The sequence below is a fragment of the Homarus americanus genome, unplaced genomic scaffold (assembly GCF_018991925.1).
Source record: "Homarus americanus isolate GMGI-L3 unplaced genomic scaffold, GMGI_Hamer_2.0 scaffold42105, whole genome shotgun sequence".
NCBI lineage: Eukaryota > Metazoa > Arthropoda > Malacostraca > Decapoda > Nephropidae > Homarus > Homarus americanus.
In genome coordinates this window covers 248,035-259,087 of record NW_024739988.1, presented here as the reverse complement: position 1 = coordinate 259,087, position 11,053 = coordinate 248,035, and the positions used below count along the sequence as shown (strand labels likewise).

At 45.0% G+C, this 11,053-nt stretch overlaps 1 protein-coding gene across 1 annotated transcript; it reads left to right on the top strand.

Moving 5' to 3' along the window:
- Positions 1–1,781: 1,781 nt before the first annotated feature.
- LOC121875037 (toll-like receptor Tollo) lies at positions 1,782–8,540 on the top strand. The gene has a single exon (XM_042379386.1). The coding sequence runs from the start codon at positions 3,216–3,218 to the stop codon at positions 7,428–7,430; it is 4,215 nt and encodes a 1,404-aa protein (XP_042235320.1). The 5' UTR covers positions 1,782–3,215; the 3' UTR covers positions 7,431–8,540.
- The last annotated feature ends 2,513 nt before the right edge of the window (positions 8,541–11,053 follow it).

Below are 11,053 nucleotides of genomic sequence, written 5' to 3'. Positions count from 1 at the left end.
TGAATTTTAATTTCCTATTTACTCGTCCTTTTAGGGATTAAGTTAAGCCGGCGCTCAGTTGGTTACACGACATATTATTTAAAAACAATACAGGTATAACCAAATCCACGCTGACCGTTTTCTGGTCACAGATTCACTAAAGCTCGTATGTTGAATCCTGCGCTTAACTGAAGTTGTAAGACCTCAAGTAATTATCTAACTACATTATAAAACACTTATAAAGGTCCAAAATGGCACCAAAAGTATACTTATACTCTACTATAACTAGACACATTTGCTTAGCACTATTTAGAGGACGGAAAATAATGGGTAGGTTAACTTTGCGAATCTGGACCAAAATTTTAAGCGATGATTCGTCATAACTGGGCCCCGGTTGTCGTATATTGAGGCAACAAATGTGTACTGAGTGACGAAACGACATACAGGGTAAATCGCTGTTAAAACCCACCAGGACTCACGGAAATGAATATTTATTATATATGAAAGAATTTGCTGTTTCTTTCTTTTATTTTATTACAAAAGCTGTTTCCGTGAGACAAACACAAGGTGAGGTTCTCCAAGGTTCACAACCCGTATCCTTTATTATCATTATTATTATTATTATTATTATTATTATTATTATTAGTAATAGTAGTAGTAGTAGAATTATTAACTGGGGATAATTATTGCTAATATCACTACTATTATTACTGTTTTGTATCATTATTATTTATAATTACATAATATTAGTATCCCAGCTCGGGATGAGAGAATGTTCTAACAGCTAGTTATTTTATGAATAGTCTGCGTAATTTTAGCTCACGTTTGGTTACCATCTCTGTGTCGGTCTATGAATGATAAATTTTATACATTCTCGCGTTATCAGTTAGGATGAGTCAAGTGAGTGAGTTTTGGTGAGTAAGTGATAGGTATAGTACGTGTCTGGCTAACTTGGGTGTATAAGATGGGCCTCGTCTTGACCAGGATTCTCAAAAGTTAGTACAATGAATCTTCCTCGTTAAGTGGAGACCTGAACAAAAATATTGTCTCACAACACCTAAATGATACATATCGAATTTCTACTGAGACTATAGTAACTGTGTACATTCTCATATCCTCAGTTAAAAGATAAAAATTAAAGTAGAGACCATTGAGAACATGACCTTGTATTGTATGTCCAACAATAGTCACAAAAAATAAAGATTGGTGTAATGGCGCACGGCGGGAGCCAGATGTTTTCAATTAATTATCAGAGGAATCACACCGCCGAGGCTGTGTCGTGCTAGTTCAAGGGACCCAACGGGTAATTTTGTAAGTTACCAGCAACTGCCATGATGTACTGTGTATATATGTCGTACGAGTCATTTTAGAGCACGTTCAACCAACAGCAGCAGTAACCTTTAACGCCTCTGGAGGAGTCTCTCACTGCATATTACCATTGATTTAGGGTGTTGGAAAATTAGTAGCTGATGCAGACTGGTTGCTGCTAATCCTATGTTGCTTTTTAGGTACTCGCTGGCGGGACGGTAGCTGTTGGTACTCTGGAAATTGAGGTGTAGTTACCGGAGACCCGACGAAAACATACAAATCGCATGTAAAAATGGGTGAGGACACTTGATGCAGCGGCGATATGAATGTCTCGTATCTCACTTGGAACTAGAGCGCATCATCACTTGAGATGAGAAGAAAAAGTATACATTAACTGCCCAGAAACTTGAAGATCAACGCGCCGTCTAGCGACATCTGGCAGTAGCAATAAATATTCTGTGAGCTCCAAGCTGGCGAGTCAGTGAGTGCTGAACTGTGGTAAGGGATAGACCGCTCTGCCTGCCGGTCTCCCTGGCCCGCTCCCTTCACTATCGCGCTCTACCAGTCTATTAGACTTAGCGACTTTGAACAACGATGGACCTGGCAAAAATGTAACTTAGTAGAAAACTAGCGCTGTTCTGTCGCTGCGTAGATGACAAATGATTATGAACTGTAGGAGATGATAGAATGGATTAGAGTTAGTGCGCGTTTACGGTGGTGACAGGGAGGACAAGTGTAACACTAGACCAGCGTGCTGGGGACCACCCCAGGCATACGGATTACCGCAAATAGACAGTGGACGACGGCTCCTCTTAACCCAGGGTCGTTTGGATTACGTGTAGACAACCTGGAGGGGGTCATTATTACCTGGTGAAAAGAGTAGTGATAATTGTGTCTACCTGAGGAAAATAATCGAAAAAACTGTAGTTTGGAAAACAAAAGTTAATAATTTCTATACCTAGAAATTTCCAGTTTGTGCATTGCAATACAATATTTTACATGTGTCTGAAAGATTACTGAGTAGGAACTTGACCTTTGATCAAGTACACAATATGTGTGGCAAAAGGTGTTAGTTCCAACATTATTTCCAGACACAAAAAACAAAAGGAAAAAAATAAATTATGAAAGCAAAAGCCTAAGGCGAACACTTCGTTGTGAACCGTCAAAGTCCGCCACAATAACGACAACGTTTCAACAAAAGATTAGAACAAACGAACAGCCTCAGGTGATCGTTACATTGCTAGTTGTTCTCTAGGCTGAGGTAAAATACTGTTGTATAGCTCATGACGACCCCTGCAGTCAACTATGTGTAAGGCAACATTATTTAGCCTGGCAGGAGCGTGGCTGTGCGCGCGGTAGCTGTTGCCCATGTTAGAGTAGCTGTAGTGGCACATTACCAACAGTAGCGGTGAAACGGTGCCATTAAATAAAGAAGTTTAGTGAAGGAAACAGTGACAATAAGATAAAGCTATCTTGACAATAGTACTAGTATCGTAGACAAGAGTAATAGAAACAGTTCTAACAGCAGTGACCACAGAACTATTAGCAGTGAAAACAGTACTTGGAGCAGAGACAATAGCACCAACAAGAAGAGGAGGAGCGAGGGCAGGAGGTGGGCAGGAGGGTGGGAGGAGTGGGCACTAAGCAGGTGTGGGAGCGGGTCCAGCTGTTTCGAGGGCCCGACTGCCGCTGCTGCTACCCGCTACCACTGCCCACCATCGATCACGGCTCACCAGCACACGCGCCCCGCGCCTCCCCTGCCACGTGCTCCACACACCTGCGCGCCCTCACGTGTGTCTAGTACATGTGGTAAGTTTATAACGACGGGCAGGGCTGGCAGGCACCTGGGCCGTGGGGCCCTTGTGGACACGGATCATGGACACTTGAAGAGGCAGTGTGAGCACCTGTCAACCCACACACGTGTCCCAATGCTTCCCATTGCCCCTGCCGCTCACACTCTTATACGCCCTGGCATGTTGCTGGTGCTATTGGTGTTGGTGGGCGGCGTGGGCGGCCGCCCACCCGAGTGTGAGTGGAAGTTGGAGAACGCCGGGGTGACGGCTGGGGGCAACGGGCAAGTCCGCACCAGCTGCCACATTCGGACGCTAAGTCGAGCGTTGTTGACGGCAGGCAGCAGCAACACCTCGTTGTCGGTCCTGACTCGTGCCATCCACGTGAACATCCTCACACTGCACTGCTCAAGGCAGGTTGTCTTTGAGTCAGAAGTTACAGCAGGGATGTTCACTGTGTTCCCAAAGCTGGAGGACCTGCAGATCCTCGGGTGTAAAGTGACGGAGCTTCCCCCGCACGTCCTGGCAGGCCTCCCACACCTGAGGCGCCTCACGCTGCGGGCACACCACCAGGACTGGCCTGGGGCAGCACTCACAGTCCATCCTGACGCCCTTGTTGATTTGAGTCGACTAGAGGCCCTCGACCTGGCCCACAATGCCCTATGGTCCTTACCACCGGCTGTGTTGTGCCAACTGCCCTCCCTCACCACTCTCAACTTGACGCACAACCGATTGCACCACCTACCTGACCTCGGCCTGGGCCCTCACCGGATGCAGGGAGAGGAGAGTGACCTGCCTGCTGGGTGCTCGTTACCGCTGCAACACCTCGACCTCTCCCACAACCAGGTTTCTGAGGTGCCTGAGCGAGCCTTCATCAGTGCCAGGGACCTCCGGACTCTCTCTGTCAGACATAACCGCGTCGCACACCTCGCCGATTGGGCCTTCGGTGGTTTAAATTCACTTGTAAGATTAGACTTTTCTCACAATCGCTTGGTGGCAGTGCCGAGGTCTGCACTAACAGACTTGAGGCAGTTAAAGGAACTCAATCTCTCAAACAATTCTCTTAGTGTCCTAACCCCTGCAGCCTTTAGCAGTCTGGGTCAGCTGCAAACTCTAGACCTCAGTCACAACCAACTTACCTTGGGGACCAGCAATGTGGAGCCTTTCAACGGTCTTATTCGTCTGGTGGTTCTGAACCTCTCGTACAACCTCCTGGTACACCTGGGCTCGGATACCTTTAAGGACTTGTACTCCCTCCAGAAACTACATCTGGAATACAATAATTTGGATCACCTCTCTGATGCCACCTTCGCTGGTCTGGCCAACTTACATACATTAGACATGTCGCACAACCAACTGACAACACTTTCCGGCAGAGCTCTTCAAGGTTTAGCTGTATTAACTCACTTATCTCTCGACCACAATAAGCTGGAGACTGTACATACAGCAGCCTTGGACAACTGTACATCTTTACACTATTTGAGTCTCGCCCACAATGAGCTGCTTGTCCTGCCGGAGGCTGTGATGCGAGCTCCACTTTTAAGAGTACTTGACCTGAGCCATAATCAAATTCCTTGTATTGAGGAAGGTGTCCTTCATGGCCTCGTGCATCTCCAGGAGCTCCGGATGTCTCACAACGTCTTGAATAATGTAAGTAAGGCCTCCTTGGCCGAAGTCCCATCACTCAGCTACCTTGACCTCTCTCACAACGCCCTAACGGACATTGAATATGGGGCAATTGAGGCCACGCCCAAGCTCATGGGTCTCGACCTCCACCACAATTATTTGGGGGACATAAACGCCCTGGTGACTCTCCTTCAGAACCTCACCTGGCTTAACGTCTCACACAACAGCATTTCCTGGTTTGATTATGCCCTCATTCCGAAGAATCTGGAATGGATAGATCTAAGTTACAACCAATTGAGTAAATTAGAGAACTACTACGAGGTTCAGAAAACTCTTGGACTTAGGATACTTTATGCTGCACATAATAACATCTCTGATATTAATGCAGAAGTTGTTCCAGATGGCATAGAGGAACTTCATCTTCAGCATAATGCCATCTCTTATGTGGCCTCCAATACCTTCCTAGACAAAACCAAGGTCTTGCTCATTGACTTGCGGTACAACTTGCTAACGATTCTGGAAGAGGCAGCATTGAGGATTTCGTCTCGAAAAACACCTGCTCCCCACCTGATGCTTTCCCACAACCCTCTTCAGTGTGATTGTGCTGCAGACTGGCTCTTGAGGGCTGCTGGCGCAAGGATTGGGGGTCCAGTGGGTGGGGGATCTATATTACCACGCCTAGGAGATGTAGGATCCGTCGAATGTCGCTTACCAGGCTTGTGGGAGGAAGCCGTGGTGCCCTTGATAACTGTACAACCACAACAGTTCCTCTGCACATACCGTCGACACTGCTTTACACTCTGCCACTGTTGTGACTTCGACGCGTGTGATTGTGAACAGACGTGCCCCAGGAACTGCACCTGCTACCATGACCATACATGGACGCACAATGTAGTAGACTGTGGTGGTGGTTGGACTCATATGCCCTCAGGAGTACCTATGGATGTCACTGAGGCCTTTATGGATGGCAACTCCATGGGTGCTTTGACTTCTCATGCCCTCATTGGCCGTAAAAACTTGAGGGTTCTTCACCTCAACAACTCCGAAATCACTGTCATTCAGAACCGAACTTTCAACGGGCTCAAGAACTTACAGGTATTGAGGCTCGAAAATAACAGAATGGAGGCCCTGCAAGGCTTTGAGTTCGTTGATCTGCATGGCCTTCGTGAGCTTTACTTGCAGAACAACCACTTGAAACACCTGAGCAACATTTCCTTCTCTCCACTACGAGCAATAGAGTTGCTGCGGTTGGATAACAACTTACTAATGACCTTCCCAGTGTGGAACCTTGCCCTTAACCCCTTTCTGCTAGAAGTAAGCCTCTACCACAACCCTTGGAGTTGTGAATGTAGTTATTTAGCTAACCTCAGGGCTTGGTTGGAAGCAAACCGCATCAAAGCAACCAATGCCAGTCTTATTCGCTGCCATCACAACAGCACTGGTACAGAGGGTCCTGCAGTGCTCTCTGACACGCCCGTGAGGTGCGACCACTACGTGGCCACCACCAGAATCAATAACCTCATTATTCATGACTACGTTATGCTGATGCTCATCACGGCCGCGCTGCTGCTCCTGTTGCTGGCTGCCGCCATTATGGTGGTGGCTTACCGCCGACGCCTAAAGCTTTGGGCAGTCAGCCGCTATGGTAAGCGCCTGTTTGAAAAGTCCTCTGCTTATGTTGAGGAGCGAGAAAAACTCTTCGATGGATTTGTCACCCACAGTGCCAAAGACTCAACCTGGGTGTGCGGTCTCATGGCTCCTGAACTGGAGGCGTTGGGATACCGGTTGTGTGTGGCTCACCGTGACTGCACAGCCCCTTCAGCACCTGTGGCAGGTCGAGCCATTGCTGAGAGCATCGCTTGCAGCCGTCGCGTGGTGGTGGTAATCTCCAGGGGACTGGTGGACGCCGAGTGGTGTCGCTACGACTTCAAAAGTGCCCATGTCGATGCTTTAAGGGGACTTCGACATCGAAACATCCTCATCGTCATGTTGGAAGACGTGCCAAGATCAGAGCTCGACCCTGAACTAGCCACCATTGTTCGCACGGCGGGCACTATACTTCATCCGCGTGACCCTCGGTTCTGGGATAAGTTACGGCGAGCGATGCCCTCGCTGCGCTCTCATCGCTTGCCTCCAGGACTTTCTGCAACTCTTGGAGGGAAGGCGGCTAGTCGGCCTCTTGTGGCTGCTGAACAGCAGAATGGTCCTTCTTGGCCTCTACCAGAGACCAAGACCTTGGGCCGTACCCCTACTAAGTCCCTTACTGTCAACCCATACTGGGAGACGGCCGTGGGTAACAACGTGTCAGAAGCGGCGGCGTGGGCGTCGAGGAGGGGACCAGACCTTGGGGCACCTCCTTGGTTGCACAGCCCCACGAAACCTCCGTCCCCAGCTCCAACTAATGAGGCGAGAAATGGCGTGGCGTCGCCTCAAGGTTCCTCAAGCGTCCCCGAACACACGTACATGAGTGTGAGCGAGTGTGGGGAGGTCAGAGCTTCATTACTTCCCGCCAGCACCCTCTCTACGCTGGCTGGACCAAACTCCTTGGCCAGCGACAGCCCCTCGCTGGGTGGTAGAGGGACCGGAGGGGAAGGGGGGAGTGTTTCTAGGCCCACCGCCCCACCTCTGTTCCGTCGAGATGCCCCCGACTACCTCACCCGCAGCTGGATCTTCCACCCACCCCCCAACGAGCAACCTCCCCCGCCGGGCCAGACGTACTTCGTCTAGGGCTCACCGCCTCCACCTATGCACTCCCTCCAGTCGTCCCCACCTTTCGAGTGCTGATAACCACGCCCTCCCCGCCCGCCCATTAAGCTTTAGCTGCATCTCGTCCATATCATATCCCCAGCAGCTAGTGTAGCCTTACGCCCGCCTGCCTAGCCCACCCTGGCACTGCTTCCAGTCTTTGTTTAGGTCTATTTTTCAGACCACAAAACCCACAGCATCTCCCAACTCAGATAATCCTGGCATTCGGGTCCATTAACCCTGTTCCTGACCCACCCAACTCATCTCCTTTTTCCCCCTCTCCACTCCTCCATGTCCTCAACACCTCACGCGAGGGATTGGCCCGCACACATTCCGCCCACACCCACAGTCTACAACGCCCACGGCCGCCCCAGGTGTCGCCGCCCGCACGATCGTCGCGACACCTGAGGCGACAGTGGAGTACACAGCTGTGATGCAGAGAAAGAGTCGCCCCATCAGTGCTTTCTGAACTGTGTTGGACACTGTTGTAACCAGTGGACACACCAGAGTTCTCTCAGCTCTTGTGCAAGTTTCACCAAAATGAATCTTTGTAGATAAAGGCAATAAGGGAAAATTTGTTTAGCTTCGAGGTATCAATTTATAAGCTTAGCCAGAAGCTGTCAATGTGCATATAACTACTGAGTGAGTCGATGGTCGAGCAGCGGCGCGCGGAGTGTATGTGTTCTGTCCTTGTTGCCATGTCCGGACTCTGCTTCACCTGAGTAGGATGGTAACAATCCACGCCAGGTTGACTACGGCAGTTAGCAAGTGACTTACATGTAGAAGTGCCAAGGGACGCGCTGCGCAGAAACCCAGCAGGATTTTTTATTGGTTTTTGTTCCAACTGAAGAACTTGCAAAACGTATCCCATGTCCACCCACTGGACACCAGGACTTAGCAGCTTATATTCTTCTCCCTCCCCGGCCCCTCCTACACCCGGGGGTGCGCCCCCCTACTGTGTGGGGACTAAGTGACGCACGAGAAGGAGGAAGCTGAGCAACTCCTGCTATGTATATCTCATTGGATCTTCCACATTTTCTTACCCATTAAATATATTGTAAACTTCACTTCGAATCTGAGCGATGATGACTAACTATTATATATATATATATATATATATATATATATATATATATATATATATATATATATATATATATATATATACATACATGTATATATATATACATACATATATATATATGTATATATATACACATATATATGTATATACACATATATATATATATATATATATACATATATATATATATATATATATATATATATATATATATATATATATATACATATATATATATATATATATATATATATATATATATATATATATATATATATATATATATATATATATATATATATATATATATATATATATATACACACACACCAAGAAACTATGTAAAAAGAAAAGAGATTTGGTTCCTTCCCTTTGACCATGTTATAAGTGACCTCCATCACTCTCGATACTCCATAGCAACTGTCATGGAGTGAGGTCACCAGTCAATAATTTGCAGAGACCGACACTCGTATTCCAGAACGCTGCTCACACTCAACCTCGCTTGGAAGGCAGACCACAGCCAATCACCTTCCACCTCATGGATATTAAACCCAAAGGCGACTCAGTTTCAAGCGTTTATCTATGCTTAATGATACGACTCGATCATTATATCGTCGCAGCTATCAAAACATATATATTTTTTCACACATGTTGTACACATTGGTCAGCGCACGAGAGACGGCCAGCTACCAGGTCAAGCAGGTTGTGTGTGAGTGATGTTGTGGGATGCGGTACTTTATTTTTTTGTACTCACAGGGTGTCCATCGACCATGAGTGTCTGTATATATTGTTGATGTTGGGCGAACGTTGGCGACACTGTCATGTGCCAGCGCCTCGATTCCTTGTTTGTATAGTTGTGTATGATGTATGAGTTGTCTGCCCCATGTGTATAATTTACAAAAACAAAGGTGGTGTATGATTTGTATGATGATGCCTACCATATAAGCCTGAGTTGTATGGTTTTATAAAGTTGACATTTTGTATACTAACAGCTCCTATGTACAGAATAAGTTAAAATCTATTATTTGCTGATGGTTGGTTTGTAAAAATGGTTTGACCAAAGTTCACCTAACTGCCACTTAATGTGTGCTTATGTTATATATATATATATATATATATATATATATATATATATATATATATATATATATATATATATATGCAAGTAAATCACTGTGGGTGGCTATCCCATTCTATATCACAAGAAACAAGAAAACACGAAGTTCCCAAGGGACAGCAGGTGTCTACCATATGAGATAATAAGCATTGCATTGACTGGGATAATGCCTCCTCAATATTACTTTGTAATTCAATTGTCAGTAGGAACATTTTAGAATCTAGTCTCATTAAACATAGCGTATCTGTCAACATGAATTTGAGTAATGGCATGTACAAATTGGACAATTTTGCTGTCCCTAGGGACTTGATATCACTTTCCTTTACTGTATATATTAGCCTTATCAATTATTACTCCTTAGTCTATACTCACCCCTGAGGATGTGAATTACACGAAAGCGCTTGGGAACTTCGTGTTTTCTTGTTTCCTTGTGGATATCAGCATATACCTAGATCACGCGCACCCACAGTGATTTACTTGCATATATATATATATATATATATATATATATATATATATATATATATATATATATATATATATATATATATATATATATATATATATATATATATATATATATATATATATCTTCCACATTCAAGATGCTGAATACTCCTGATTGATATTTATATAATTAATTACTGACCACCTTGGTATTATCAGGCCATGTACAAGTTCTCTGTATAATCCTTTTGAAATATATTTAAGTTTATCGTAAGTAAAATGTAGATGAAATTGATATTAGGTATTCAGTAAAGAATATCAGTTATGGCTATATTTTATTGTAGATAAAGTTTATATGAAAATGTGTTTGTATTGTAAATAAAAGATGTTTTGGTTTTTGCCTCTCAAATATTTGCGTGTCCGCCTCTGGTATTCATGCAGATCATCTAGTGACTCGGAGAACTTAACTGCCTGTGGGATTATATAGTGGTATCAGCTTCAGAAACCTACAACCATTGCCATCTACCTGCACCCAGATTCATAAAGACTCGTACCATCAATATTTCTTTTGTAAATGAAGATGTAAGACATCACCTGACTGGGTGACTTAAGCTAAGGAGCTAAGAAAACATCCCCCCAAAAATTAAAATTATGTTAACACAATTTTTAAGAAAAAAAACTAATGCACAGAATCTATTGGAACAGATTCAGTACATTGTTGTTGTATAAATCGATCAAATAAAGTTGTCCTAATGTAATTTTAATATTATTTATGGATGCAATTTTAGTATTTGAGTTAAATTCATCCAGATATCTAGAATCTCACAGCTTTGTCTACGAGGAATGATGATCATACGAACCTTTAAAACTGTCGACCCTGGTCCCCATGGTTGATGTATTGTTTCAGTGTTCTGCAGAAAACATGTAAATTATGCAAATTATATAATAGAGATGGTA